The sequence below is a fragment of the Ischnura elegans genome, chromosome 8, assembly GCF_921293095.1.
Source record: "Ischnura elegans chromosome 8, ioIscEleg1.1, whole genome shotgun sequence".
NCBI classification, from domain to species: Eukaryota; Metazoa; Arthropoda; class Insecta; order Odonata; family Coenagrionidae; genus Ischnura; species Ischnura elegans.
In genome coordinates this window covers 99,865,714-99,893,659 of record NC_060253.1, presented here as the reverse complement: position 1 = coordinate 99,893,659, position 27,946 = coordinate 99,865,714, and the positions used below count along the sequence as shown (strand labels likewise).

Genomic DNA, 27,946 nt, shown 5'->3' with positions numbered 1-27,946 from the left:
TGGAGAGATTTTAGTTAATTGATAAAATCAAGCATACATGCGTTTAAGCATATAGAGGATGCAGTTTTCATTCACAGTTAAAGGATGAATCACTACTATGTCCAATAGTCAAACTCCTTCATTCGTTATTCACTTCTTTAAGCCGATTGCTGGCTACTGTTGTACCTGCGGTACTTATGTATTCTCGCAAGCCAAATGGCCCTTGGTTTTAGTCCCTTCTATCATATCGATGTATTAAAAAAAATACGAATTCACAAATAAAAAGTTGTTTATTATGACAAGAGATTTTATTATATAAAAATCTCAATTATACAGTTAAATTGCCTTAGAATTCAGGAGCACCCCAGCGGTTCTGAAAAAAATCAATTGCCCATTTAATAATGTTAAATATAGTAGTAATATTCAATATCAGTATTCCATGCTCAGCAGCCACTAAAAATCAAATTTCAATATTAAGCACTAAAAATGGAAAAAGAATAAAAAAGTATAGCTTACAATACACAAAGCCACTCACATCCTGATTCCTTGCCTTCAATTTCCTTTCTATTAGTGAGTGCAATGCTTCCGATCTCACTGAAAGGGTATCAATTTTTTCTATTAACTGTTGGTATGGGGACAGTGGCTGTGTCCCCATTACCACATGCCCTAGTTTGGAATCAATCTTTGCATCTAGCCGAGCATTTCTTATCAAGTTCACAATCCAACACTCTGCTTCCTCTGGGTTCATGTTCAGTTTATCTGCAAGCATTCTGGAATATGCAAAAGAAAGAGCACTTTAATATTATAACCAAGTCTATTATCCTTTCCCACGCAAACAGAGCAATCTCTAAATCCTTATTTTAGTTTTACTGCTGGCATATGAGGACTGAAACTTCAGTCCTACCAAGTGGGAAGGAAATACAATTTCTCCAGTTTTCATTTTATTTGCTTGCATTTAATGCCTCAATGATAAGTTCATTCTACAGAGCAGAGTCTAAGTGAAGCTTAATTTCCTCTCTCCACCCTCTTAATCAGACCAGCAATCTAAAATGTTCATTTATGAACATCTTAACATTTCCAAACCATCAAAGCCTTATGCATACCACCAAGGTGGGGCAATCAATCCATCTACTTAAAAATGCAAAAAATCACTAAGGTGAGCACAACTCAAGTTGATTGGTGAAATATAATAAGGTTGATAGAAAAAAACCCGAGGTGAAAGTTTTTTATGAGAGCACTGCAGCTTCAAGATACCAACTAAGTCACTTAGTGACCAAGGATAAAATGTGAACAAGTGGTGAACTAATGCATTCCAAAATAAAAGGATACAGCTAGAAAAGTTAAGTGACTACATTAATTACATTACAATCTAAAAACTCACTGATGCATATAAAATACAGACTTGAAGATAACTGACAAAGCTACAGCAAAAAAAAAAAGAGGAAAATGTACTTAGGATTTTAACGATTAAGCCTCTTTCTCCTATTTTGTAAGGGATACGATCAAGAATTTCAACCAAAAAAGCTTGAGGGGACATGGAGGAGTTTAAACCTCTTCACCTCCATCCCACAGATAAGAGAGCTATAGTCAAGAGAGGCTTGAGGGATACAAATTTTCCCAACATTTTGAGAAATGACCTATGAGAGAGAAATGTGAATTCATGAAGGCAGTATGAAGAATTTTATGAGTGTGCCAAGGAAACGGCATCAAATTTAGTAATGAATTCTAACATGTAAGTAGATACGCATTAATGAAAGCTGAAAGAGTAGCCTTTTCTCAAGCTTATTGAACGTGAATAAGTGCATGCATCCAGTGCACATTTGTTGATGAGGTAAAAAAAAACTAGCATGGCCCTCAGTTGCTTAGTTAAATGACTAAGCAATTTATATTCACCATTAAGGATACTTGATTATGATTGTTCTCACCCAATACTGATGCATTGATGGATGCGGCAAAACGTCTCGAATATCATCAGTCTAGCATTTTCAACAAATTCATCCAGACAGGCAATGAGGAAGAAATCATTAAACAAGACTGTTTGGCATTCATGTAGCTTTCTCCTAGCACCATCAAAGTCGAAGTTGACGTAGAGGTGTTCCAGGAATTCAGTAATAGGGTCTCTGTAAGTATAGGACTCTTGCTGGATGACTTTGACAAGATCCTTCAGCGCGCCCCTCCTGGCACGGTTGATGATTACAGCTGTGGCCAAGTACCGAAGAATATGGGGACACATGGTCTGTATGGCATTCAAATAGCTGAAATGATGATAACAATATCAGCAGTCAGGAAAGGAAATGTTATACGAAAACAAAAAGCGAAATCAAGGCACAATCACCAATCACTTACTTTGGCCTGTAGAGAAACATTTCTATGATCAAGTCTCGTCCTTTCACATGGTTAAAGAACACAAAAAGGGACCAATGAATGAGCCACGTACGCTGCTGCAAAAGTTGTAAAGCAGAACTGAATGTATTGTTATCAATGAACTCGCGGAGTTTGTTCAAGTCTTCTAAGGCGGTGTCCCAGTTTTGAACCAGGATTTCAGATGCAAGTTTCCCCCATAAAACGTTCAGATAATTCTGAAAAAATAATAGGCAATTATTTCAGAGAATGACAAAAATACTCAATTTACTACACGTAAACTAGTCCATAAATTCACGTCAGTCAAACGACCGGTTATCAAAAACATAAGCATTTGCATAGACGTTATTAAAAATATATATACACAAAACGAGCTACAAACCTTGTCAGTGGCGGGCATGACTAGCATGTAAAAATATAAATAGCTAGTGGTTACTGAATAATTCCCACACTCGTACCGGTATTTAGCAAGTTTGTACATGCCATCCATTAATTCTATTTTGAACTAAAAGAAGAATTTTAGCATTAGTTGGATCACAAAATAACTGATTGTAACAACTGCGTCAGATAAAGAAGATGACCTACATCATAATCCTTGGTAAGATAATTGAGGAGGGTTTTTGAATCCTTCATCGTCTCCATTGTTTTCATAACATCGTCGTCAGACATTAACTTCAGAATAGAAGATACCTCACTCTGCAGTTCTTGCAACTGGGCAACGACTTGGGCCCTTCTACTTTTCAGGCTCTAAAATGAAGAGAAAAGAAAAAAAAATAAACAAATCCACTCAACAAACAATCACACATTTAATGAACCTACAGGGAAATAATCAGATAATAAAAATCGTAAGCAATATCTATCTTTCCTCCTGACCTCAGACCTTTGCTTAGAGAAACTGAATACAATTGGAACAATAGGAAACGTACTAAATTATGATGGGCACTCAATGAATGCGGAGAAGTATCTTAATGGTAATATATATGCAGAAATTAATTTCTATGATTAATAACAAAAAAATTGTAAAACACTGAAGTTACAATACCTCTGGAACTTCTTGCAAAGGGTATAACTGTTTCCTGATGTCAATAGCATAATCAACCATGTTGGTCTTGCTGAGAATATCGAGTTTTCCTTGCAGCAATTCATTTTCGTCATATATCTGCAAAATTATCACAATAATAAAACACTATGGAGAAATTTCGGGAGCACTAGCATGCGGTATACCCCATTCCACGAAAGCGAGTAGATCGGAAATAGGCAATAAATAACAAAAAAATCACTTACCTGTTTAGCAGAGAGAAATTCTAATAATGGAAACACTAAATGCCTATCTAAATACTGTCCCATACGCGAAGTCAGATCGAACTTCGCCATGATTATTGGACGTCGTAACCACGCTTCCACCCAAAAAATGAAATGGCTACGTAGCGCGTTCAATTGAGCAGCGCGACCCGGCGAATGGACGTTTACATTACGTTAACGCTGTAAAAACACAATTTTGTGTTGCAAATGAGTGTGAACGCTCGCTATAATTGTGCACTAATTACTTAAGATTTTTAATCGAGGTATAATCATCTGCTTGATCTTCAGTGGATACTGGGACCCCCTTTCCCTCCACTAAGCTTATTTTTCTCAGTGGTGAGGATAGCCATATTTGTGTGTGCCCTATGATGCTAATTGTTTATTTCATTTGTGTATTCGTTAAATCTATACTGAAATAGCCTTATCATATCAAAATCATTGTTATTTAATCAATGAGAAATTTTCCCTCGCAAAAGTTTGCCTTCGGAGATATGAATCATTGCATACGGTTGTAGGCTTCACACATAATAGCAAACGGTTTTGGAATTTCTTTCCGACTAAATCTTATTTCAATGTGCTCGAGGGTGTTTAAAGTGCTTGTGTATATGTAATCGTCTAACAGCTGTTGTAATATTTATTTAAACAGGGTGAAATTTTAATATCTACTCACAATGAGCTTCAGGGACCGATTTAATAATGAGAATTCTTATTCGGAAAGAATGCTCATGTTGGACCCCTCTACTGCGAAATCAAGAATTTTCGTTGGAAATATTCCTACTGCAGATATGACGAAGAAAGACCTGGAGGACGTGTTTTCAAAATACGGATCTGTTGTTGGTAAGTTGTCGGTAATTTTCAATTACCTGGTATAAGGTGATTGTTGTTGAATATTAGCAAGTCTATCTTAATCCATGGTAAGAGCTAACCCCTTTTACTCTTGCTTTTAAATGGGTGTTATAAATTCTCACACATAAGAAAGGTAGTTTCCATTTTTTTCAAGTACTTATGTTGTCTGACCGTCTGCCATGGCTTAAAGCGTTGAATATTTATCTCTTAATTTTCAGCGTATCGTTTATTTTCCAGTTTCTTTTTCCTCGTTCTATGTGGTACGATTACTGGGGCCTTAACCCTGGTACTACAAGTGTTACGTTACAACCTCTTCCTTGGTGAACCCACTTAGTATCCAGTAATTCTTCATCATTTGGTTTACAATATTTTAATCGTGTTTTTCTCTCTGGGAACAAATCGATTTCGTTAGCCTATATGGCTTTTTACCATCTTCCTTGTCTTTTGTTTGCTGAGCGCCTCCAAATTTTTTATTCATCAACTCCATTTGAATAGAATGCATCTTTACCCTCATCAACATAATTAATGTCAATCACATAATCATTATACCACTCCTGTATTATCTACAAGGCCTTAGCAATTAAGGAGATCGCCCATATCTTCCACGTCATAATCAAGAGAAACTTATTAAAGCTTATATAATAATATAATGAAGTTTACTGTCGGTAGGCAAGTACCCTTGCATGGAGTCTTCTAAAAATACTATGACATATGCTCGTTCAAGTCAGTTTCGTACTCAAAAAACAAATATACAACAGGAAATGTAATGAAAGCTGAGAAAAGCTATCCAGGTGAAACATCAAAATTGACACTTCATATGTATATTTACCTCTTAGAAAAAATGTTTTTATTAGAGATAATTTCAATTTCTGGTTTTCTCGGTATTTATTGCAGTAGACAGTTTTATTTATCTTTTTTTTAAGGTTGAAAACATATGTTAAGCTTTGCAGTCTTTTTGGTATTTAGTCTCATGGGATTTAGACGAATGAGTTCATTTGATCTGGTATTGTAGCTATTGAATTATGATTGTTTCATAAGGTGTATGGTTATTGCATTTGAAGAATGCTCTCTCCATTACGTAAATGCATGGTGCTGACATGATATTGAGTTCTGCATATACTAGTTTGGTGGATGTTCTTAAAAGAACTCGTTCCATTATTTTTAAAATTCTTTAACGCATCTGAATTATTTTTTATTGTAGTGGGAGGATCCCCTTATGATAATTCCCTGTGTTATTCTTGAAGGAACATGCTCCTAAGAGAACCTGGAAACATCAAGGTTCATGGATTTCTCTATGATGCACATTGCATAGCAAAGTTAGCTTAGATTTCCTGTTAATTTTGTTACATATTCTTCCCATGGTAAATTTCCGTCTAACCTAACACCAAGAAATTTAGTATGATGCTCTTCCTTAATCATGAAATAATCTAGTATTAAATTTATTGGAGCCGACTGATGTTTTAAGAGATTAAAATCTAGGGAGATAGTTTTAACGACTTAAGGATTAACTTATTTGATTGATGTAATTAAAAAAATTATATTCCATTTTATTAACTCTTTGAAATAGTATTATTTGCTGTCCAGCAATACACAGCTTGTGTAGTATGCAAATATAACGGGAGTAGTTTGTGTGAGAGAGTCTGGCAGGTCATAAATAAAGGCTAGGAATGAGAAATGCCCTAGAATTGAGCCTTAGAGTACCCCACATTTTAGAGGAAGAGTATCTTGGATAGCAGCATTAATTTTTAGCATTCGTTTTCTATCCTGCAAGTTTGAGTAAAAGAATTATTAGCCTGTATTGTAGCGGTCCAAAGCCCACACAAGTGTACAGGAAAATCCCGCACCACCAAACACACAAAAAAAATAAAGAGTCTCATTGAGGGAAGATACATGAGTAACCCCAATCACTCCCCGAGTAACCCCAATCACTCATGTTCCCGGGCTTTACCGCCGGAGAAGTGCACCTGGATGTGGGGAAAGGTATGACCAGGGTTGATTGGGAGCCTCGTCTGCTCAACTCGTAAGGCGAATGACTCATACTATTTAACCACAGACAATTATTGGAAAACTTGGCATAAATAGTGCATGAAATAAGAACCCTCTCACTAGCTAACTGCAGGATGGATGAATGAATGGGCAATCAAACATAAATGATAAAGAAAATTACTGTAACAAATGCATGAGAGATGTTATAACACAAAATATAGAAATGAACACCACTGAAGGCGTATAATAAGGAAAAGCAACAATTTCAAATATTCAAACACAACTATGGCTGATGTTGTGAAGGATTCTTTTGTCTTCCGGATGAGGAAGTAGATTTCACCCCTAGCATCCTTTGGCATACTTGGATGCCACTCTGCACACAATTTTTGACATCCTTTACAAAAGCGTGTTAATCATCAAGTCTCTCTATAATACCACCCCGTCCATACTAGTTCCAATGTCACACGATCCAGGAATGCCAGAGAGGTAATTTTTGCCATTTGTATTAAGTCTGTAATATGCAAAGAACATTTATTTAACTGTAGGATTAGTCTACGAGTGCTGGGACTGGTTTTGATCACTTACTCTTACTACATGATGCTCAGCATGGCATAGCAAAGACAATTTCAATGGAGACTATCTTCAAAACTATCCAGCTTATCACATCTATTATTTTTACTATCAGAGGGTGACTATTTAATTTCACTTTCCACTCTCGAGGCAATGGAGGTAACACTCACTCTATTTCCATTTTCTATGTTATAAGTTGATACCTACATTCTGTGCATATAATCAATTTCAGGTATATACCTACATTCTGTGCACATAATCAATTTCAGGTATCACCTTAAACAAAGGATTTGGATTTGTCCAGTATGAAGATGACAATAGTGCTCTAGAAGCCATCAAGCAAGAACACGGTGCACCCTATCGTGGTAAACAAATGGGTGAGTCAAGATCAGTTTTCTATTACATTGTGAAAAAGTGAAATAGCACTGGTATCTTGCATTACTGAAAATGATAATGATATCTCATTTATTAAATTTTACTTTAACTGAAATCTTGATCATTAACATGTTCCCTACCGTGGACTTTATGACGAATTCGCTCCTTGTACCAACGTGTTTTCCTTTTTTCTTTCATTTTAATACTTTGATCATTTCCATTTGAGTTTTCGTGTGCATTCGGCTACACACGCCGCGTCGGTCATGTCATATACGAGGTACCGAAGCAGCTGTGACTGATGGCGTGCTATGAGCGGCCAAATGACAGGCTAATTCTTCGGTCATAGCGACCGAAGCAGCGTGAAGACATGTTTCGTTCATTATGACCAAAGTGGCGCTGAATGTGTTAAAACATAAATGAAAATATTGGCATTGACTGAAATGTTTTCTTCATGACCATACTCTAAAATCTATATGTGCAATCTCATATTTATTTAATCTTCGGAAGTTGAAATCACCTTAACAAGGAAGTAATTTTTCAAAATTTGAAAATACTACATGTTCTTAGACTGTAAGTACTGAAACAAATAGAACGATTGAAAAATTAAGAAATTACAAATTTTTCCGGCAAACTGCACTGAAAAAATTTTTTTCCATCAATATCTCTGGAAAAGAAAAGAGTACATGAGAGAGAACTGTGAATTTATGAGAGATATAGAATTTGGTTGAAACAACCAGTATCATTTCCCCTCGCTCTGTTCCTTGTAAAGTGTTTATGATAGCCGCTAACCATTATATTTTCTATAGGCTTTTACTTATGTCTGATCTTTGCATATCTTGTTCAATGGGAGTTCTTCTGGAACAAAAAAAATACCAGCAGAGGTGATAACTATTCTGATGAAATAAGACAGTCTTTTTATATTAGGAGTCTGTGTCATCTGACTCAGATTAGGAGTTTGTATTGCATTGTTTTTTGTTATTGAGCAATAAAAATATTGATTGATGGCAGTTTTCTTTTTTTTACTATGCTTCAATGACCAAAATGCAATGCTCACAGACCCTGTAGCAATTTTTAATCATGATTTATCTTATTCGGAGTTATTTTATGGCTTCAAATGTTGTTATCAATAAATGTTTTTCTATCTTTATAAGATATTCCCATGGCACTATTTTGCATTCCCCATACATGGTCTGCATCCTTCTAACTCACCCTAAATAAGTTTCATGGCATTCTTGAAATAGGTATTACCCAGGAATTCCTATTAATTATTTCAATAGTTACGAGTACAGAGATTTGGGCCTGCTTTTTGCAATTGCAGCTGACTGTGCAATGTGGCCTTTGGGTGACCCAAAACTTTGAAATCCATTATGGATGCAGAATGTGGCCCAAAAATTCTTTGGATTCAGAATATAAATGCAAGCAGAATGTTAAATTCAATTTTTTACTATTTTCCTTCTTTTGGAGGAAACAGGCTAGAGTGCTAAGCGTACAATTTTTATTAATTGATCACAAGTAGAATAGCAATTTTTTTATACTTGTTTTCTAAAAGTATGTATAAAGTTTCTCAGTCTTGTCTGCCATTTCCATTTATGTATTTGTTATTTCCAGCATGTTGAATTTTAATGGTAATTATTTTCTTTGGCTACAAGTCATACCTTGTAATAGGTTGATGATAGGATGGGTGAATGTGGTTATATGTGGACTTAATTCCTTAATCCCTATCTTGTAAAAGTATTTGCTCTCGTTAGTGTTTTGCTTTATTTTATTTTCTTGGCCTCATTTAGACGTTCGACCTGCCAGAGTGCTTGATAGAGCCCATCTATCAAGAATATCACCAATGGGACGTGGTTCTGGGCCTGCCCATGCTGGTGATAAGGGTGAGCAGCCTCCATATCGTGGTGGAGAAAGGGAAAGGGAACGTTCACCTATTGACAGGCGTTCAAGGGAGCCTAGAGATTGGAAAGGGGACAGTCGGTAAGATTTTTATCATAGACGGTATAATTTTTAATGTCAACCACAATTGTATCCTCTGCTGCCTTGGTTAAGATTTATCAAATACTAACCTGATATAGGAGCTGTGCCAACTTAGTTGCTTTTTGTTTCTTTAAGAAATGTCTCGGAAAGCCTGTCTTACGTAATATCCTTACTTCAAACGGAGTGGAGTACCAGATTTATTTGATTATATTTTTGATGGTTTGAGGCATAACTTTGTGAAAAGCAATTCATTATAAAGAATGAAAAAGAAGAAACTTTGTGCTTTCACATGAAATATTTATTCACACATTTATACGACCTCCCCTCTTTTAAACCTCCCACTCCTAAATTCCTGGGCTAACGACATGATGAACCCTCTCTCTCACCTGAACCCCCCCTCCACCTGCCATACCCTCCCTAAGGGAGCCTCCTCCCTAGGGTTGATTGATTTAAATCACTTGATTTTTATTTTAAAAAATCAGGTGATTTAAATCATAATGTGATCTATATGTTTGATTTTTAAAGAGTCAATAAGAAAAGGAAGCTGCAAGTGCATAATTTTGATTCTTATTTCTTAATTAATACAATGAATCGACAGTTATCAGCACAATGGTTGCTCTTAAATAGAAATGATACTGTAGGAATGCATGTAACATGAAAATTTAAAAAAATGACTTTGGTTAGAATACTAGTGTATCCGTTGAAAAAAAATTGTTTTCTGATTTAACTTCTAAGCGTAGGCACCATACAAAGTTGCAATTACAGAATTTTTCTAAACTTCATATGCTTTAGAACCGTATAATATAGCACATTTGATACTTCAAAGGGCAATTTTATATTATGCTGGTGTAATTTTTAATTTGATACCATTGGCATTTCAATAGTTCTCTCCCCTGATTGACTAAATGTTGTATTGAGTTTAGAGTATGTTGCCTCTTGTTGTTTCTGCAAACGATCATTCTCCAATATGCTGCCCAAATAGTTAGTTTTGCAAATAACTGAATTTTTTATGAATGGAGAATCATAAAAATCTCATTTAAATCAATAAAATCCGATTTAAATCAAATAAATCAACAAAAATGATTTTTTTGCAAAAAATCATGATTTTTATCAACCCTGCTCCTTCCCTTAACTTCTTGGTACTGTATGACCAAGTTCTTTCCCCCCTCCCTCATGTCTGTTGACCAATCCATTCAACCTAGTTACCCTCCTCCCTTCCCCACCAAGCCTGGTATAAATTGATGTGATGGACCTCTGTAGAGTTCACCTGATGATGATGTCTTACGTTGAAACCATGGTCGTGTGAATACATATTTCATGTGAAAGCACAAAGTTTCTCCTTTTTCATTCTTTATTTGCTCATATTTTATTTCTAATGTAAATATAGTTGGAATGCATTGTAGCTAGGCTGTCTCCAGACCCTTGGAAACCTGGAAAACCAAGAATTATCACCCGGAACCAGAAATTATTGTTGAATTATGTGTTGATTTCTGGTTTTAAATTATAAAATTGTCCTGATAGTAGATAAAGGAAGTACATCTGCTTCTTGAAAAATAAAATGTAGCTGTACATGATATATGGGAATTAATGTTGAAATTAGTAAATAAGTTATTCAGAGGCTAAAACTTGGTTTAGTGCCTCACACCATCAGCTCTTAGTGGATCGTAAACATTTGCTGTTATAATGTAACCAGAGGAAAATTCTTCTTAGATTAATGTGTATAAATAGCAATCAGTCTTGTATCAGTAAATGCCATTATTATATTGTAGAGTTATTTCTTTTTAATCAAAACAGAACATTACGCGTTTGAATAAGCCTTCTTATTGTTTGGTATTCTTGAAATACCAGTGTATGGTACTTCCAAGACAATCAAAATTTCTTTGATTTGCCACTGTTTCTTTAAATTATTTGTAGGGGTTAATTTACTATGTACATAATTTTTTGTATGTAGCAAGGAAAATCTACTAATATACTACTAAGTGCCAGTTTCACCAACGAGGTTAATTGAATCAACTCGGATAATATTCTCCAAATACCGAGATATTACAACAATCGTGTTTCACCAGATGCATTAACTCGGTTTTGGGCTGTTATCTCGGTTTATACTTTTACTGACAATATTCTGCCGTTCAAAGCTTACCGTATATCTCCGAATAAAGTCCCCCTCTGAATATAGTCCCCCCCCCCCAATTTTGAGACCTCAGTTTTGGGAAAAATTTTTAAATGTAAAGGAAGGCAATTTTTCTGTGGTTAGCAAGTTAAGATTCTAGATTCGATAAAAACTATTATTTTCTGTGAAGATTAAGAACAAATCTGTTCACATATTTTCCATCACAACAAAATAACTATACCTAAAACATGTTCTGATCCATTGCATGTATCAGTAATTTATAGTTCCTTAACCAGATGTAATGAAGAAATGAGAAAATTTTTTAAGTATCCAAGGCTATTGTATTTTTTAAACCTTCACAAATTATTAATATTTTTGATTTCCAAATGACTACAGACAATGTCAATATATAAGCTTTAACTTAAAGCCCATAAACAGTATTGCATTTGGCCCTGAAACTTCCTTAGATCCAGTGTAACACACCCATCAAGTCATCACAAATCCAAGTGACCTGAAGAATTTAGGAAATCTAAATAAAATTGTGTTAAATAAATTATAAATATTATAAAAATATTGCCATTAAATGCCTGATAAGCAAAATAATTAAACTACAGGACTTACAAATATCAAAGTAATAAAATTAAGAAATAAACTTTTTCCAACAAACATTAAAACTGAAAAAAAATGATATCAATTTTCAATGCCTCGTCGCGAATCATTGCATAAGTTACACAAAGAGCTTCTGCTCTGCATTTGCGCACAAATTCGACGAAATTTTCCTCTAATTCTTTGAATCTGCCGCACCGAGACCCCCAAAATGACTTCCGCGATGTATTAGCGCTTTGCAAGCGCTGTAAATACTATGATTTACGGCGTATTCTGCAACGGCTATTTTTAAATTGGCATCGAAACTCCGTCTTTGATGGCCTCTAATCTGCCGCAGGATTGATCCTCATCTTTCTACTTGATCCATCACCTCACTGTTGAACGTAAAATTATTTTTAATAAAGAAAATATCGCGGAAATAATTGCGAAACGTTATGCGACGTAATTTATCGATCCTACTTACCCTGGCGAATTGAAGATAATCCTCAATAAATTGATCACACTTTCGATGCTGAGTCGCTGTATTTCGATCAAATGCAGTAATGCCGGCGCTTCTGGTTTAAAGTCGTAGATTATTGCGCCTTTTCAGAAACAAATGCATCACCTATTGCGCATTCTTGTCCTGCGAAGGCGGTAAAGGCAGTGGTTGTAAACACGAACCGCACGGGCACATGGACGTATAGTAGCTACGGACGCAATGAAATGCTAAATCGTCACGAAAGGTTCACTTTATCTGTTTATTTTTCGCAATTATTTAAATCATGTAATTAATAAATGAGCGACGGGTACATATACTATTGATTCAATTCTAGTGTTCGATTAATGTAATGATAGTGTGTGTTTAGTTTTCATTTTAATTATTTACTGTTTTGCGTCATTAAGTGATCAGTGTCAATTGAATTATTCTAACAACACTTTTCCAAGAAAAATTAGCGGCTACCCGATGGATTCCGTGAAAACGCATATTCGATATGCTATTTGAATAGGAAGAATCGTATCTGTACAACAGTTGTGGTAAAAATTGTCTTAATTTCCGGTAAAACGTGGCAGTATTTACTAATATCTCCGATTATAATCCTCATAAATATACTCAAATAGAAAGACTACGAGAACATTAGCCATTATGCCGTTATTTATAACTTTATGGTCACCTTTAGTATGCTAAACTGGATTACACTCGATTATAGTCCCCCCCTTACTTTTCTGCGGCCATTTTTGGAAAAAGAGGGGGGACTATATTCGGAGATATACGGTATTATCCGAGTTAATCTGAGGGCAGATGTATTGTGGCATGGCACGCATGCAGCTTCATCAGCTCTCGGAAAATACGAATGACAGCGATGAAGAATATCGACATTCTATTCGGAGACCACGTTCAACATGGATAAATGAGCGTGCAGATTATTTTAATTTACATGGTAAAGTACATTTATTTACTCATCCCAAAATGGCAAATGAAACTGCAAAGGCAGTTCTCGCTCTCGTTGAAGAAGACGAATTTTATTCGTAAGAGGAGGTGGAGGTTTCCAATGCAGTATATTTTATAGCATTCTGAATGGCGAACACATCTCTAAACTGGTAGTGTTTCTAATGAATGGGCCTTAGTTTGGCTGTGATTAATTAATTTTCATGCCGTACTTTTAACAAGCATTACACAATAATAATGTATAATTCTAAAATAGCGCGGTGTCTATATGTCGGGCAGTTGGTGTAGTGGTAGCGTCGTCGACTCTCACCCAGGGGGGCCAGGGCTCGAACCTACGCCAAAGCAACTTTTTCAAAGCTTTTTTTTTGTCATCTTCATTTTGATCACACGGCGACAAGCATATGAATAATTTTAATTGAAGCAAGCGTAGACATGAGGAAAATTTTTTTATCGTCATAATAGGATACGTGATCTCCCCTCGTTAAAGCAATTTCACATTTCTTTCTCTAAAACTTGAGCTTTTCCATGCCTATGCTCCTCTTGAGCCAATGATTCTGACAACTCTTGCCAAAATATGTTCATATTCATGAATGTTACAAGCCTTTCTTTGAATTTTCTTACATATATATACAAAAACCTATAATCTCTGTCCTCTTCCTGAATTACATAACACCTATGTAACAGCATCGTTATCTGCAAAATCGCAATTTTACCAATGTGAGACATAATTAATTATTGTAGCACAAAATAAGCAAGAACTGTGTTTATTTAAATCTGGGAGTCTCGGTAAATTAAAAATTTTCATTTTTAAATAACGATACATTAAACAAAGGTGCTTACAAGTTTTTTACCGCAATATTCTCGCATTCCTTGCTCTTGCCAAACGCGGTTCCCCTATTTGTTTTTTATTTATTTTTTAATAACCGTGCGTGGTATTCGGTAAGGCAAATTAATAAATCCTTCCACGAAAACGTAATATTTGAGCTTTTCTAACTCTCATGGTCAATATTAACTCTGTTTCTGTTCATTTTCTCAATCTGTATGTACTTGATTGTACACTTACCAGCCTATTACAACTGATTTTCATGTCATACGGTTGCTTACCTTCATTTATTTTCCCACGTCAGAGTTATGAGAAACGTACGAGCCAAATCATTTATTCTGATTATCTCGGTTTTTTAAAACTAAGATAAAACATCGTTGGTGAAACACGATCCTCACATTTCTGAGATAATAATTTTAACCGAGTGTTTGAAAACTGAGATAATAGAGAATATTATCTGTGTTGGTGAAACTGGGCCTAAATACTACTCGAGGAAAAACTATGTACTTAAAAATTTAAGAAAAAACATTATTTATGAAGAACTGCAAAAACTGCAACCCTGAAAATTTTCAGAACTTATGCCTTGATAACTGGAATTATGTTTGATTATCATATTTTGACTTTTGTAGATACCCTGCTCATACGTTTTATATGTTGGTACCAGTATCCTTCTTTGCATTTGGAAGAAGAGCCAGAATGTGTATAATTATTTGTTAAATCTGGTGTAAGTCCGTCCCTTCTAAATTTGTGGAGTAAAAACTAAAGGAAACACTGCATTAATCTAAATGTTAAACAAGTTGACTGTTGCTATGAAGAAGCCAATGGATGACAGATCTCCAGCTGAATGCAACTGGGTGGTTTCCTATTATTTTTTTATTGCCTAGATCGAAATATCATTACTCCTGGAGTAAGCATTTCACGCTCTTAGATTTTAAAATGACTATATCTATTTTTCGCAATTAAATGAAAAGTGAAAATTCCCAGCACGCAAAAACGCGAAGGCTGAGTCTGAATGCTGGTAAAAGCCCCTGTGACGTATTTCTGGTTCCTTTCCCGTTTTCTTTAATGAAGGAAACTACCCTATTCTATAATTTATTATAGTTATGATGGCTACGGCCCTGGCAAAGGCCCTAATGGACGAGATCCTTACTATGCAAGAGACACAGGATTTGCGAGTGGTAAAGAAGACTTCCGTCCACGAAGAGACAGTGGTGGAGGATCAGCGGGTGGTGGAGGAAGCAGTGGGGGCGCTCCTGTGATGGCTGGCTATGGGTAAGTCAGTGTTGGAAATTGAAGTAATGGACAGTATAATCTCCAAGCCGATCAATTTACATCTTCTGTTTTGGAAGTGTAAAACATAATTGCATAATTATGTTATCACCCCTCGCTTAACCTTTCCGGTGCCTACCAATTCTCTTAAGGACTGTGCTAAAATTGACGAGGTACATTTGCTGATCTTGCCGTAGTTAGAGAACATTGTTGAAATTTCAATTATTATCAAACTATTTTGTAACAAAAATTAACTACTCTGTTTGATTTCATATTTGATGTATATGAGTTGCTAATTTTATCTGTAAATGGTAGCCTGAAAAAGTATTGAACAAAAAACATGATGTTAAAATAAGTATGTATTGAAAAACGTGTTTTCCTGGTACTTTTGGCATAATATGATAAGAGCATGATCCAACTCCTTGGCAATCTCATGGTTAAGATATTGCATTTGATTTTGAAAAGTGTTAAATAATAAAATGTTAATGTAAGCCGTGCCACAACATTTAGATGATCGTTAAATTATCATTTTCTTTTAGGCTTCACACTGGTCTGTGTTACCAGCATGGAACACTTGTCATCAAAGTTTTCTTAATGGCTATGCATTTTTTATGTCCCAGGGAAGGAATGTTGTTGGAATATAATTGATGGAATTTGGAAACACAATGAAATAATGTTGTCTTTTTTTTAGTATTGCTTGAAGTTGGTATAAGGAAGTGTTACTAATTTTGTCATCAGGGCAAATAGGGAAAAAAGACTTGCCTCAGATTTACAAAGTGGCTGTCCATAATTTGAAATTACATATGATAATTGTAGTCTTTCTTGCATTTAAAATATTTTCTTGAATGTGTGAAGTGACTTTAGTGAAAAGTTAATGCATTAAGTCCTTGGCCTAAAGATGCGTTGAATTCAAAGAACTTTTTTTAAGTAAAAAAAAAGTCATTATTCAAATTTGGGTTTAACAATTGGCGAGAATTCATTCTGAATTAGTTGGTTACTTCATAATCCTTTATTTTTTTCAAGTAATATTTTTGGACTCAACAAAAATATGGCTAGAATTTGACCATGCAAAGTGATTTATGGCTTGATATTGTCAGATAACTCTCGAGTGGTGTCAAATTTGATATTTTGGCTTTGTTTTTAATTTTTTTCATTGGCCTTTTATATATCATTGAATTTACATGATTTAGATTTTCATAAATCGAAGAATGATTGTCTACATAGATAAAATTTACCATAGTCATGAAGATGTTAAGCATTGTATCAAGAGCAGTTAATTATCTTATTCCCAAATTCTATTTGTGAAAATCCCATCATTTGTCCTCAATAAGCTCAATAATAAGTTAATAAAGTCGGTGATCTGTGACCTTAGTATGTATGTCCTTCAGTTTTGCAAGGGGAAGGCTTCCATACTGTGGTGTGCACTTCTCAAATTGCATTGAAGAATGATGAATTCTACTGAGTAAAAATCACTCCTGTGGCCTGGGGCATAATGCTGGAATACTCAAATCCACACCAAGTATGTTAACTGATTACTACCCAGCTATTAATAGCTATCCAGGTATGCCTCTACTCTGTGGATTATCGTGGAGGATTTGATGGAACAAGATGGAACTCAACTGCTAATCAAGCAATGTTACAGGTAGTCTTGCATATCCACACTGGGCCGCCATTTGCAAGGTTAAGTACAATCTACAAACACATTCTAATTATATGTGCACCTGGTTAATTCAAAGAAAACCATATCTTAGCCTCAAGTAATGCCTTAATGTTACCATTGTGTGGAGATCATCGGAGCACCAAAAAAGTCTTCTTGCATATACAAAATTTACTGGAAAATTGCTTTTGCCAAAGTAATCTTGACTATTTAAAAACTTTAATGCCCTTATTTCTAAATCGAGGACTTGCTCAACTCCATACCTTATTTACAATTGTGAACTAACACCTCTGAGGTCAAGTAATTTGCTCAGATGGTATTGTGTTCCTGTGGTGTGTTCCTCAGCATATGACTTGGTTAGGGTATTGCTTGCAGCATATTCATGCTTTTCTTTGAATTGTTTGTTTGGTGATTTCTTTTTATGAGGGAGTTGGATTTAAACCACCTAACAATAATTTCTTTTGCTGGTCTGAGCAGATAGAAGCTTTGATAATCTTTAACCTGCTGTAAAATGTATGGATGAATTTATTGATTGGTTATTTGAAGTGCATATCATGGGTGAAAATGTTAAAAAGCCTAAACTAACTGGTTTTATAATGGAGAACCCTTCTTAACTATTCAAAAATGTGATGCATACTTAAAGAAATTGCAAATATTTAGGAATTGAGATATTCAGTCTTCCTATCTCAGAACCTGTTGAATCCAATCTCTCCATCCTGTATAATAGCTCCCTTGTTATAAGTTAGGTCTCATATTCCTAAATATTTAGGATTTTATAACATGTGTTAACTTACTTGTATTAGATGAAAATTCATAATTTTAATGGTATATCCATCATATTTCCCCTTTCTATAATCCATATTATTTGTTTGTTTTTTTTGTTGCAAAAATTGAGTCCGTTTCACCCATATTCTAATGACTGTGATGGGTTTATAGCCCTTCCCTGCCAATCCTGGAATTTCAGGATCAATTCCGATTTATTTGCTTCTTGCCTTAGGGCATAGGTGTTTGTATCCTCACATTGGTACCAGCTGCTGAGACCGTGGTAGATAATCCATCGTTTTTTCTGGATCACCAGAATTGTTCTGAAAGCAAAGTATACAAATAAGTTAAAAGATGCTCCTAAAATCATTTTAGGTATATCATAATATTGCTCAATTTAATATTAGTATTAAGATTTAACTATAGATAATTAATTTTTTCATCTGTAAAGATGTCATCATACCCAAGAAAATGTGTGTTGATATGCTGGGAAAAAATAAAACTAGTCTGAAAATTCAGGGTATTTCAGCTGGCATTGGAGTGGCCAAACTCTGTGTTGTACCTTGTGGAACAATTATCTTCAGTTTAATAAGGCTTTTCCTTTGTTTTCCCTCAGTAATGGTGCTCCTGGTTTTGGTGGAGGAATGTATCGTGGTGCAAAAGATTTCCCAGGAGACATCCCTCCACGAGGAGGTGGGCCAGGTGGAGCCCCACCAGGTGGACCCATGGCACCTGACTATGGCCGCAAAGACTACCCTGGCCCTCCAGTTGCCCCGGCTCAGATTGCTGAAGCAGATCGTGCTAATGATTGTGAAATCATTGTTCTAAACAAGAAACAAAGGTTAGCTTACTCCTGAACTGGACTACGGTAGAACTCCAATCATTGGAATCAATTGTGACCATACCCCATTCGGATAATCAAAAATTTGGATGATTGGATTTTTTCCAGAAAATTAGAGTATTTTTAAGAAAAGATATCATTTTCAGTACTCAATGCATTTTTAATTAATTTTAAATGAAAAGAGAACATTTTTACCGATTATTTTGCGTATAACTGTACATACAAGTGTTTTATGTGTATACCGTATTAACTCGTGTAAAAGATGCACCCCTATTTTGAACATCAGCGCTAAAGAAAAAAAAAAATTTTTTCTTCTTTAGTACCGTGGCACTTAATACATAGCATTCTTAGCTCTGCAGTTAATTTTTTCTAAGCTATTTTCTTGGTCAAAATTAGCCTTAAACTCTAACCAAAGTAGTTGTCTGCATCATTTTATTTTCCTTTTTTTTAAACATTGGCATTTGAGAGGAAGGATTTATCATAAACAGTGGTCTTAATTTCTAGTTACTTATCTGTAATTTTTTTACTAATTCTTAAACTTTGCCTCACTAGCAAATTATCAATCTGTTGGTCCCTTAGAGCTTAACTACCTAATTTTAGAAGGATTTCCATCGCATGATTTCTCCATATTCATTTCTTTGTTTTCAGGGAATATGCTGAAGTTATTGAACGTAGGCTCAAGAAGTTGGGCTTGGGGGTCGATCTTCTCTTTCCCAATGAAGATATTCCTATTGGACGTGTTTTGGCGAATATTTCCAGCCGTGGAAGTCTCTATGCAATTGTCGTCGCTCCACAGAATGAAGAACACCGAAGTTTAACCTTGAATATTCTCTATGGATTGCCTGAAGGTATTTCTTTAATATAGTGTAATACAGTAAACTCTCGATTATACGAAGTCAGTGGGACCGGAAATTGGCACTTCGTAAAATCGAGTTTCGTAATTTCACACCTTTTTCATAAGTCACGAAAAAGTGTTCGCTTTTGTTTCTTTCGCCCTTTTTTGTCTTTAGTGGCCTTATTTAAATGTTTTCGGTGGTTATTCACGATAGAAATCTTAGAAAAGGCTTTTTGTTATCGATTTATGCTGTGAAAGATCGTTAAATAATTACACCACCATAAATTTCCCATTTCTTGTACATTAGGCCGGCCCTTATTTTTCAGAATTGCGAAAAGTTATGTTTTCCTGGTCTCAAAATGATCCAAATGGTGTTTATATTCACGTGTTAAAATTTGGTAACTCTAAAATAACGGCAACCCGTGTCCCAAGGGCCCTAAGTACTAAGGACCCTCAATTGAGTTTTTTGGGGCCGAAAAAGCGCTATTTCTACGTAAAACGTAAAAGTAAAGCACTTAAGGGCCGATTTTCCGTTTGTTTTAACCTATCTCTAAGCGTTTAGGAGATATCGTCTGTCCTAATGCAATCCCCCCCCCCCTAGGGCGCCGCCCCGCACCGCGGCACCGCTGAGGTATGTCCCGCACCACTTACTAGACACTTCCCCTCAACCCCCTCCCCTCCCTCGGCAAAGACTTTGCAAATCAATATACAAATGTTTGGAGGGCAGCGGGTACTTCTTTTTTATTTGGTGAAATTACTTCCTCACTTTCATCTTCCTCGTCACTGCTATTATGACTAGTCCCGGCCGCTGCTTCATCCGACGTAGGTACCGGCGTCGCATTGTCGCAAGCCTGGATATCATCGTCTAGGGCAATATAATTGTTTGATGTTACATGCTGTGCTCCTGCTTTTTCCAAGTATTTTTCAAAATCATTTTTTTAAGCCTCTAATCTCCTCCGCAATTTCATCGGCTGCAGCTTCCTGAAGGTATAACGTTACGAATCGACCATAGTCATGATATTATAGTGGTAGAATTACTAGTAGGCTCGTTGTATCAATTACCAACCTCGAGAACATCCTCATGATGCGATATGAAAGGGAATCCGGCCGATTTCCAGCAATTTGCGATTGTAGTGGAGGAAATCAAGTATGTCTTTGAATTGTATTTCTGTGATGAAAAATAACAATTTTATTAACTTGGCCATTTTAGCAAAGTTAACAAAATCGTTATTTCTCATCGCAGAAACACGGTTCAGAGACGTACTTGATTGCCTGATTGGCAGGAGTGCGATGCAAACAATCATTTCTTGATGATGGCATTGATTGATAGATTTTCAAAATGCAGTCAGAGCGGTCACTTTTGGGGAGGGAGGCCCCTGCTCGGAGAGTCGAGGAGAGGGGCCAGCGAGGGTGAGCTCGTGGAGGAGGAAAGGGTCCAGGATTAGGGACCCTTCAAAGTGCTTCGGCGAAAAGTAGTCAAGTAGTTTTCGAAGTATGTTCACAGCAGCCTGCCTTGCAAGCGTACCAGATATGTTCACAGCAGTGCAAAGGGTAAAGTAGGAGTGTACGAAATACCTCGCGTGACCTTCCTGACATTTTAAACTACAATGTTTTGTCGATGCGATGTTTACGAATAGGCACGTAAATAGGGGCATTATGTCAGTCGCGATATTTTTACTGAACTCCTACTTCCCCTAAATTCCCACCGTGAGGTTTTAGGCGAACCCTTTCTCTCTAAAGTTGCACTATCATTTACGATTTCACACTTTTGATGGACCACTGTCGGAAGTGCTGATTTTTTTTTGCTAACTACGCCGGCATTACTAGTTTTGTTGACAAATATTTTGCCGTAGTTCGTATAAACGAATGCCATTTGCTCCTGGGGACCGAGCCGAGGTTCGTAATTTCAAAACATTTCGTATAATCGAAACTTCGTATAATCGAAACTTCGTATAATCGAATAGCGCCATGTATTTAGCATAGGCTTTTTGCCGGGACCGCTATATCACTTCGTATAATCGAAAACTTCGTAAAATCCTGCTTGGTATAATCGAGAGTTTACTGTATCTTTGTTTTTATGGTTCAAGGTTGTTACAGGTCAGAGGATTCAGGGAAAACTTAGGGTATTTGAAATTGATAAGGGAATAGTCGGGGACTCTTTATCTGCAGGATGAGGAAAATTTATGCCATGATGCACGTATGAAAATAATGACTGCTCTTTTATCTGGCTAGGGACTTGCGTCTTTGACTTGGGAAGATGTTTTAAATTTGTTTTTGGAAACGTGTTACTTTTATTTTTTTTATAATTGAAGTATATTTTTAAAAAGAATTCTGTACTTCATTGACTCTTATGTAATGAGGAAAAGTAGAGTGCGAAAAGTCAGGGGGGGGGTCAAAATTTTTATCAGGGAAAGGTCAGGGGTATTGAATTCGCAAATCTTGTAAAAACCCTGTGACTGAAAATTTCAGGTATTGCTTTACCTGTATGTGCTGGGAAATGTCTTAAAGTTTGTTGATACAGTGGAGCCTACTTATAACAAACCTGCAACTTACAAAGTACCATTTTAATGAAATGAAAGCCAACCTGTCAAAAAAGTCCTTTTTGCCCTGCTAAAAGTCCCACTTTTATTAAAGGCATAGTGAAATGAGTCCTGCTTCTAATGAAGTTAGTCTTGCAGGCAAGATATATTTCTTACTTCCAACCTCTTCTAAGCTGCTATAAAGCATTATGGCAATGTCATATTCTTTTTATGATTCTAAGAGCTTGAATAATACCAAATTTTTTTCCCTGGAAACCCATCATTAGCTTCGTAACTCCTCTTCTCAGGCCAGAAGAACACACAAATTCCCACCCCTTCCATGGGCTGAATTAAACCTATCCCCGTAATATGCTGGGCAACTTATATTATGTATCTTATATTTTTTTGAGGAGGCAATTGTGTACTAATTTTCATCCAAATAAAAGGCAAGAGTCAACTCGAGTTTGAGTTGAAGGAGCTGCAGTCAAAAGGCCCGCCCCTAAAATCCCCAGCAATAAAAGGCCCGAGACAAAACGCCCGGGACACAATCCCCATGGTGACAAAACGCCCGAGACAAAATCCCTGCGGCAACAAAACGCCCAAGACAGAATCCCCGCGACGACAAAACACCCAAGACAGAATCTCCACACAAAAACATCCCCGTAAATCCAAATTCGGTTGCTGAATTGGATGCACCAGATGAATACAAAAAAACAATGAAAGGTGAGAATTTTTTGATGAGGGAGTATGTAGAAGATGATGACAGAATATCGCTCTTTACCACAAAAAAATCAGAAAATACTAAAAAAGTGTGATGAATGGTTACGGGGATTGATATGACGGAACCTTTGAGACGGTGCCTTTAATATTCAATCAGCTCTACACGATTCATGGCAAATATGTATAAGGAGAATGTAATACCCCTGATTTATGCTCTAACAACTAATCGAAAGCAATCCACATATGTTCACTTATGTCCTCAGGGGATTTTGTCATCCGGCCTTATGTCCTCAGGGGGTTATGTCAGCGGGGATTGTCGCAGGGGATTCTGCTGGGCCTTATGTCAGTAACCTGTGTTGGAGTTTAATGACCCATGTATTAGTGAATTTTATATGCATTTTTTTTAATTTATCGCCAAGTGCCTCAGTAATATCATGAAACCAGAAGGCAACTTCTCTTCCTTTAATCCTTTTATTTACTCCTTTAGAGCATCGCAACATGCCGCTGGAGGATGCTGTTAACCTTCTGGCCCGAAACTTTGATGCCTACTGTTTGCGGAAACCAAAAGGTGGTGGCGGAGACCTTGGTGTTGGAGGCAGAATGGGAATTGCTGGTGGGCCAGTTCCATTTGCTGGCTCTGATAGACACCCAGATAATATTCAAGCTCTCTTCACTCTGCTTGTGGAGCAAAGACCTCTGACTGTTTTGCAGTACGATCGAGTGATTGGGTGAGTCTGTCATACTGTAAATTCGTGATGTATTTTCTCTAATGGAAGATGAAACTGATTTCAACACCTTACCCCTCTTTTTAACCTGTGCAAGAGAAGTTCTTCATCATCAGCTTTATCATCTTCACTGTATAACTCGCTTTCCTGCTAACATGTTAACCCATCAGCGCCCAAAGTTTTTTTTAAATCACACATATTTCACTTTTATAAAATATGATACATTTGAGCTCAACACAATTAACACAATCCAAACTGAGTGAATAATAGAGGAAACCTTGTACTAAGTATGTGCACCGATATGTGCGCTAAAATTCACATATTAAATGTATTGGAGGAGTATTGGCTCGGCACTGCACTGGGTGCCATATGGCACCCGTTGGCTTTGACGGGTTAAAACTGGGTACTTTATGGATTCTCGAAAACTAATCGACTTTTGGCTGATCGACTTTGTCATTTTCAAGGTCAATGAAAGGACATCATGTGTTCAATCAAGGATACGATGTGTTGAAACCATGATCCGTTTTTAAGTGTTGAATGAAAAAGTGTGGAAATTACCACATGTGTTCTTCATTATGGATATAGCGAACTTCCACAAAATCAGGCCTGAAACGATTTTATAAGACTTTTTTGAGTTTTCAAATTTTTCCCGTCAATGGCTTTTTTTATCTTACTACTTCCCAACACTGCATATCCATGCCTTTTATGGTTTAGGCTGGGAGTTTGTATCAATATGTCAGTGATCAATCAAAATGCAGCTTTACGTTTATGCATATCCATTATTATTTTTTGTCTTTTCTGGTGATTGTGAAGTTTATAGACAGCACTGTAATTGTTGAAAAAGCACTTTCCACCTTTCAATTCCTACCTATAACTGTAAAAGGAACTGAAAATGATTAATTAGGTATATCCCATCCAAGACATGCAAAATAGAAAACAGAAACTTCTTTCTCTTTTGTTTGTCTGAGAATAACTTTATTTTGATAAAATATGAGAGACTGTGTTGAAATTGTCATTGGATGTTGGTTAAATTTGGTCGGTTGGCTAAGGAAGTCAAAGAAAAATCATTTTCATGTTATGAAACCTTCTTTTATATTCCAAGGTACTTGAAAGAGAAAAGAGAAGTGCAAGTAAGAGTGGAGCTGGGAGAGTCGAAACCACCAGTTGACTTACCAGGTATGAATGTGGCATTCTTTTTGTCTCTTCAGTTTGAGTTCGCTGTATGTTTCTGGAATGATGCATCAATTTTGGTCAATTCAACTTCAGTGGAATTGATTTGAAATTCTTAGTTTTCTTATAATATTAAATCAACACTTGAAACTTGATGTGGATAGTGGTAGTAAAATTGATAAAAACGATGAAAAGGCACTAGATGATCTATCAGCCTATTCTGCCACCAAAATAATCATTGTTGAATTACTAAAAAATACATTTCTGTTAGTCATTACTTACCGATTTCTCCGAATATAGTCCCCCCCCCCTAATTTTGAGGCTTCAGTTTCAGAAAAAGTTAAAAAATGTGTTTGAATATAGTCCCCTTTACTTTTGCCAAAGGCATTTTTGGAAAAAATGGGGGGACTATATTCAGACATATACGGTATATCTCTTTCGGTACTATTATGTTTGGTATTTCCATATAGGTATAATATTAGCTTTATTACTTTTATAACTTAATTGTTTGAGGCGTAACTTGGTGAAAGCGATTCATAATTAAATTAAGAAAGAAGAACTTTGTACTTTCACATTAATATTTATTCACGACCATGGTTTCAACGTTAACCGTCATCCTCAGGTGGACCTGAGGATGACGTCTAACGTTGAAACCATGGTCGTGAATAAATATTAATGTGAAAGTACAAAGTTCTTCTTTCTTAATTTACTTTTATAACCTTGGTTTTTCTGCCACTCTCAGTCATGAGAGTTGTTCCTAAACATTTATGTCCTTAAAATTAATAATTGCTTGATAAATCTTGCCTTACAGATCCCTTACAAAAGCCAAATACACAACAGCAGCAAGAACTCCAGCATCGTATTCTGAACATACTCAATAGCAACCGTTCTGGTGCTAATGTTCCTTCTCCTGGTATCATGGGTTCCTCCTCAATGGGACCCGTACCAACTCCAGTTCCAGCGCCCACTGGAGTACCTCCCCCAGCTAACTGGCCTCCCTCAGGGGTGGCATCTGGTGCATCAGGGACTGGGACAGCTGGTGGTGGAAATCCAGGGCCGTCACCATTACTGAGTGACCCAACAGTCCAAAAGGCTCTCGACAGTCTCATCCAGGGAGATTTGCTGAGAAAGATCTCTTCATCCTCTGCTGCAGCTGCCTCTACAGCATCAGCTGTCTCCTCAGCAGCTTCCACGTCTTCTCCCGTGGTATCCTCTTCGGTCTCCGGTGGAACAATGCTAGGAAATCCTCCGACCCAAGCATTGTTTGGAGCATATGCCTCTCAAGGGGGTGGTGGTGGTCGCAGATTTTAAAAGAGGACCTTTGTGTGTTATCTCCAATGAATATTGTTTGTGATTCCTTCTTGCCTGTGAAGTGAGAGATAGGAATCATTTTGAAAGTTATTGGATTGTACACAATGTATGGTGTCTTTTAAAGGTTTCAGGATTAATTGTGATGTCCATGTGTGGGTTTTGTGAGCCGAGTGAACACTTCTGGTGACAAAGAGTGAGAGTCGATGTTTTTTAAATTGAATCTAAGGAATACTGATTTAGGAAATCCTGAAATTTTCAAGTAATCTCTCTCAGTGTCCTCATTCTGCAAAGGTCCAGCACACTGACAGCTTTGGATGTAGTAAAGGAGGAGTCATTGTGCTGGAAAATATTTTCCTTGAAGCACCACTGCCCATGTGGGGTTTTATCACTCTTTGATGAGTATGTGGCATCTGAGCTTGAAATGTGCATGTGTTTTTATTCCTTCATGTCATATTTCAACAACTTTTGAAATAACATGAGAGAGAGGTGTGTTAAGTTTATAGATAAGCCCTGCTTTATTTTATATTGATCAACTGACATCGCTGATTCATAAGCATTCTGAACATTTATCATTTTTCTCTATTTCGTGAGTATTTGGTTTTTCATTGGACAGCTGTATTCTTTCCTTGCATATTTTTGAGACGGGGAAAGGTTGCTTTAGTGCTGAAAAAAGTCCTTATCATTCTTGCATGATTTTAGATTGAGCTAACCAACAGACTATGCCATGGGTGTAGCATTAGATTAATAGGATTTGTTTTGGAGCCAAGAAAATCATTAGTATTAGGCTCTCAGTAGGCCATTTTCCATTATATGATGAAAAGCAACCCCCTTAATCCGCATTAATATCAAAAGTGAGGTGGCATAGTGGCTGATTACCATTCACTGAGATGGGTTAGGAGGGGATAGACATCTTTTAATCACACCACTCAAACTATGCATTGATATATGTATTGCACAAGGCCTTCTACATATTTTTTTTAAATTTCCATTGTTGGTGAAACAATTCAAGTGAAATTAATTATATTGAATTTTCCTAAACTTTTTTTGTTTAAAGTCTTGTTTTCAGAGAAACCCTATGAGGTGGAACATCCAATATTATCAGTACAAAAATACCTTTTAATGCAGCATTAACTGTCATACATGTGTAAATAGTGGACATCATTTTCAGCTCATTTTTGGTGAAATGATATCAATTTGTGACCAAGACAAGTTTTACAAATTTAGACTAGACAAATCGTTCTCCTTATAAGCGTGAATGTTTTGTTTTGTTATTCAGGATTTCATATAATATGTATGTATATGATAGTTGTATTACTTAATATTTTAGAAAATCTTGATAAAATATGTGTTGTGCAATCTTGTCCTTGGTGGACAAGTAATGAACTGACAGCTAGGTCAACCTCAATTTGAGCTTAATTGAAACCATCTTGAGTAATAGCTGGAGTATTAAAGCATGAATGCCCAATATTTGTACATTACTTCCATGGGTCATCAGCGGTGGTAATTACTTCCTGCCATGGATTGAAAATGCATTTATGTGCTTAATCCTTTGGGAATATTACTTTCCCACCATCAGTTATCCACAGTGTAGTGCATCATAGCAATGCTCCATTTACTTATTTGCCTTTGAAAAGAATTGAACCATTTAGTAAATCTGTTTAAGTCTTCTTTCACGTCACAAGAATGCTTTTTGTGATAAAGTTTAGTTACATAGTTGTGGTATGTTAGTGAAGTTGTAAAATTTATGAAGAACTCTATTAATAATATAAATCTGAAATA

General features: G+C 36.3%; 2 protein-coding genes across 3 annotated transcripts; one reads left to right on the top strand and one right to left on the bottom strand.

The window, feature by feature from the left end:
* Positions 1–250: 250 nt before the first annotated feature.
* Positions 251–3,964, bottom strand: LOC124163456 (eukaryotic translation initiation factor 3 subunit E). The gene is made up of 8 exons (XM_046540377.1): positions 3,625–3,964; positions 3,383–3,499; positions 2,926–3,087; positions 2,723–2,845; positions 2,326–2,558; positions 1,905–2,234; positions 496–749; positions 251–352 (listed from the first exon to the last, which is right to left on the bottom strand). Coding segments are annotated over exons 1-8 (1,311 nt in total). The 5' UTR covers positions 3,715–3,964; the 3' UTR covers positions 251–350.
* Positions 3,861–27,946, top strand: LOC124163455 (nuclear receptor coactivator 5). Of its 2 annotated transcripts, none has more exons than XM_046540375.1 (10): positions 3,861–3,978; positions 4,289–4,479; positions 7,314–7,421; positions 9,204–9,393; positions 15,460–15,630; positions 18,663–18,887; positions 19,536–19,735; positions 23,449–23,689; positions 24,789–24,862; positions 25,668–27,946. In XM_046540375.1, exons 2-10 carry the CDS (start codon positions 4,314–4,316, stop codon positions 26,165–26,167), a joined length of 1,875 nt encoding a protein of 624 aa, XP_046396331.1. In that variant the 5' UTR covers positions 3,861–3,978; positions 4,289–4,313; the 3' UTR covers positions 26,168–27,946. The 2 variants fall into 2 exon arrangements, with proteins under 2 accessions (XP_046396331.1, XP_046396332.1); XM_046540376.1 differs by lacking the exon at positions 3,861–3,978 and adding an exon at positions 4,006–4,179.

Bases quoted from the DNA above. Each gene is read 5' to 3' on its own strand.
- LOC124163456 (XM_046540377.1), bottom strand. From the start codon at position 3,714: ATGGCGAAGTTCGATCTGACTTCGCGTATGGGACAGTATTTAGATAGG. The intron at 3,088-3,382 runs GTATTGTAACTT...TCTTCATTTTAG, and splicing joins CTTTGCAAGAAGTTCCAGAG to AGCCTGAAAAGTAGAAGGGC. The intron at 750-1,904 runs GTGAGAACAATC...TGCATATTCCAG, and splicing joins CATCAATGCATCAGTATTGG to AATGCTTGCAGATAAACTGA.
- LOC124163455 (XM_046540375.1), top strand. From the start codon at position 4,314: ATGAGCTTCAGGGACCGATTTAATAATGAGAATTCTTATTCGGAAAGA. The intron at 4,480-7,313 runs GTAAGTTGTCGG...AATCAATTTCAG, and splicing joins AAAATACGGATCTGTTGTTG to GTATCACCTTAAACAAAGGA. The intron at 24,863-25,667 runs GTATGAATGTGG...CTTGCCTTACAG, and splicing joins ACCACCAGTTGACTTACCAG to ATCCCTTACAAAAGCCAAAT.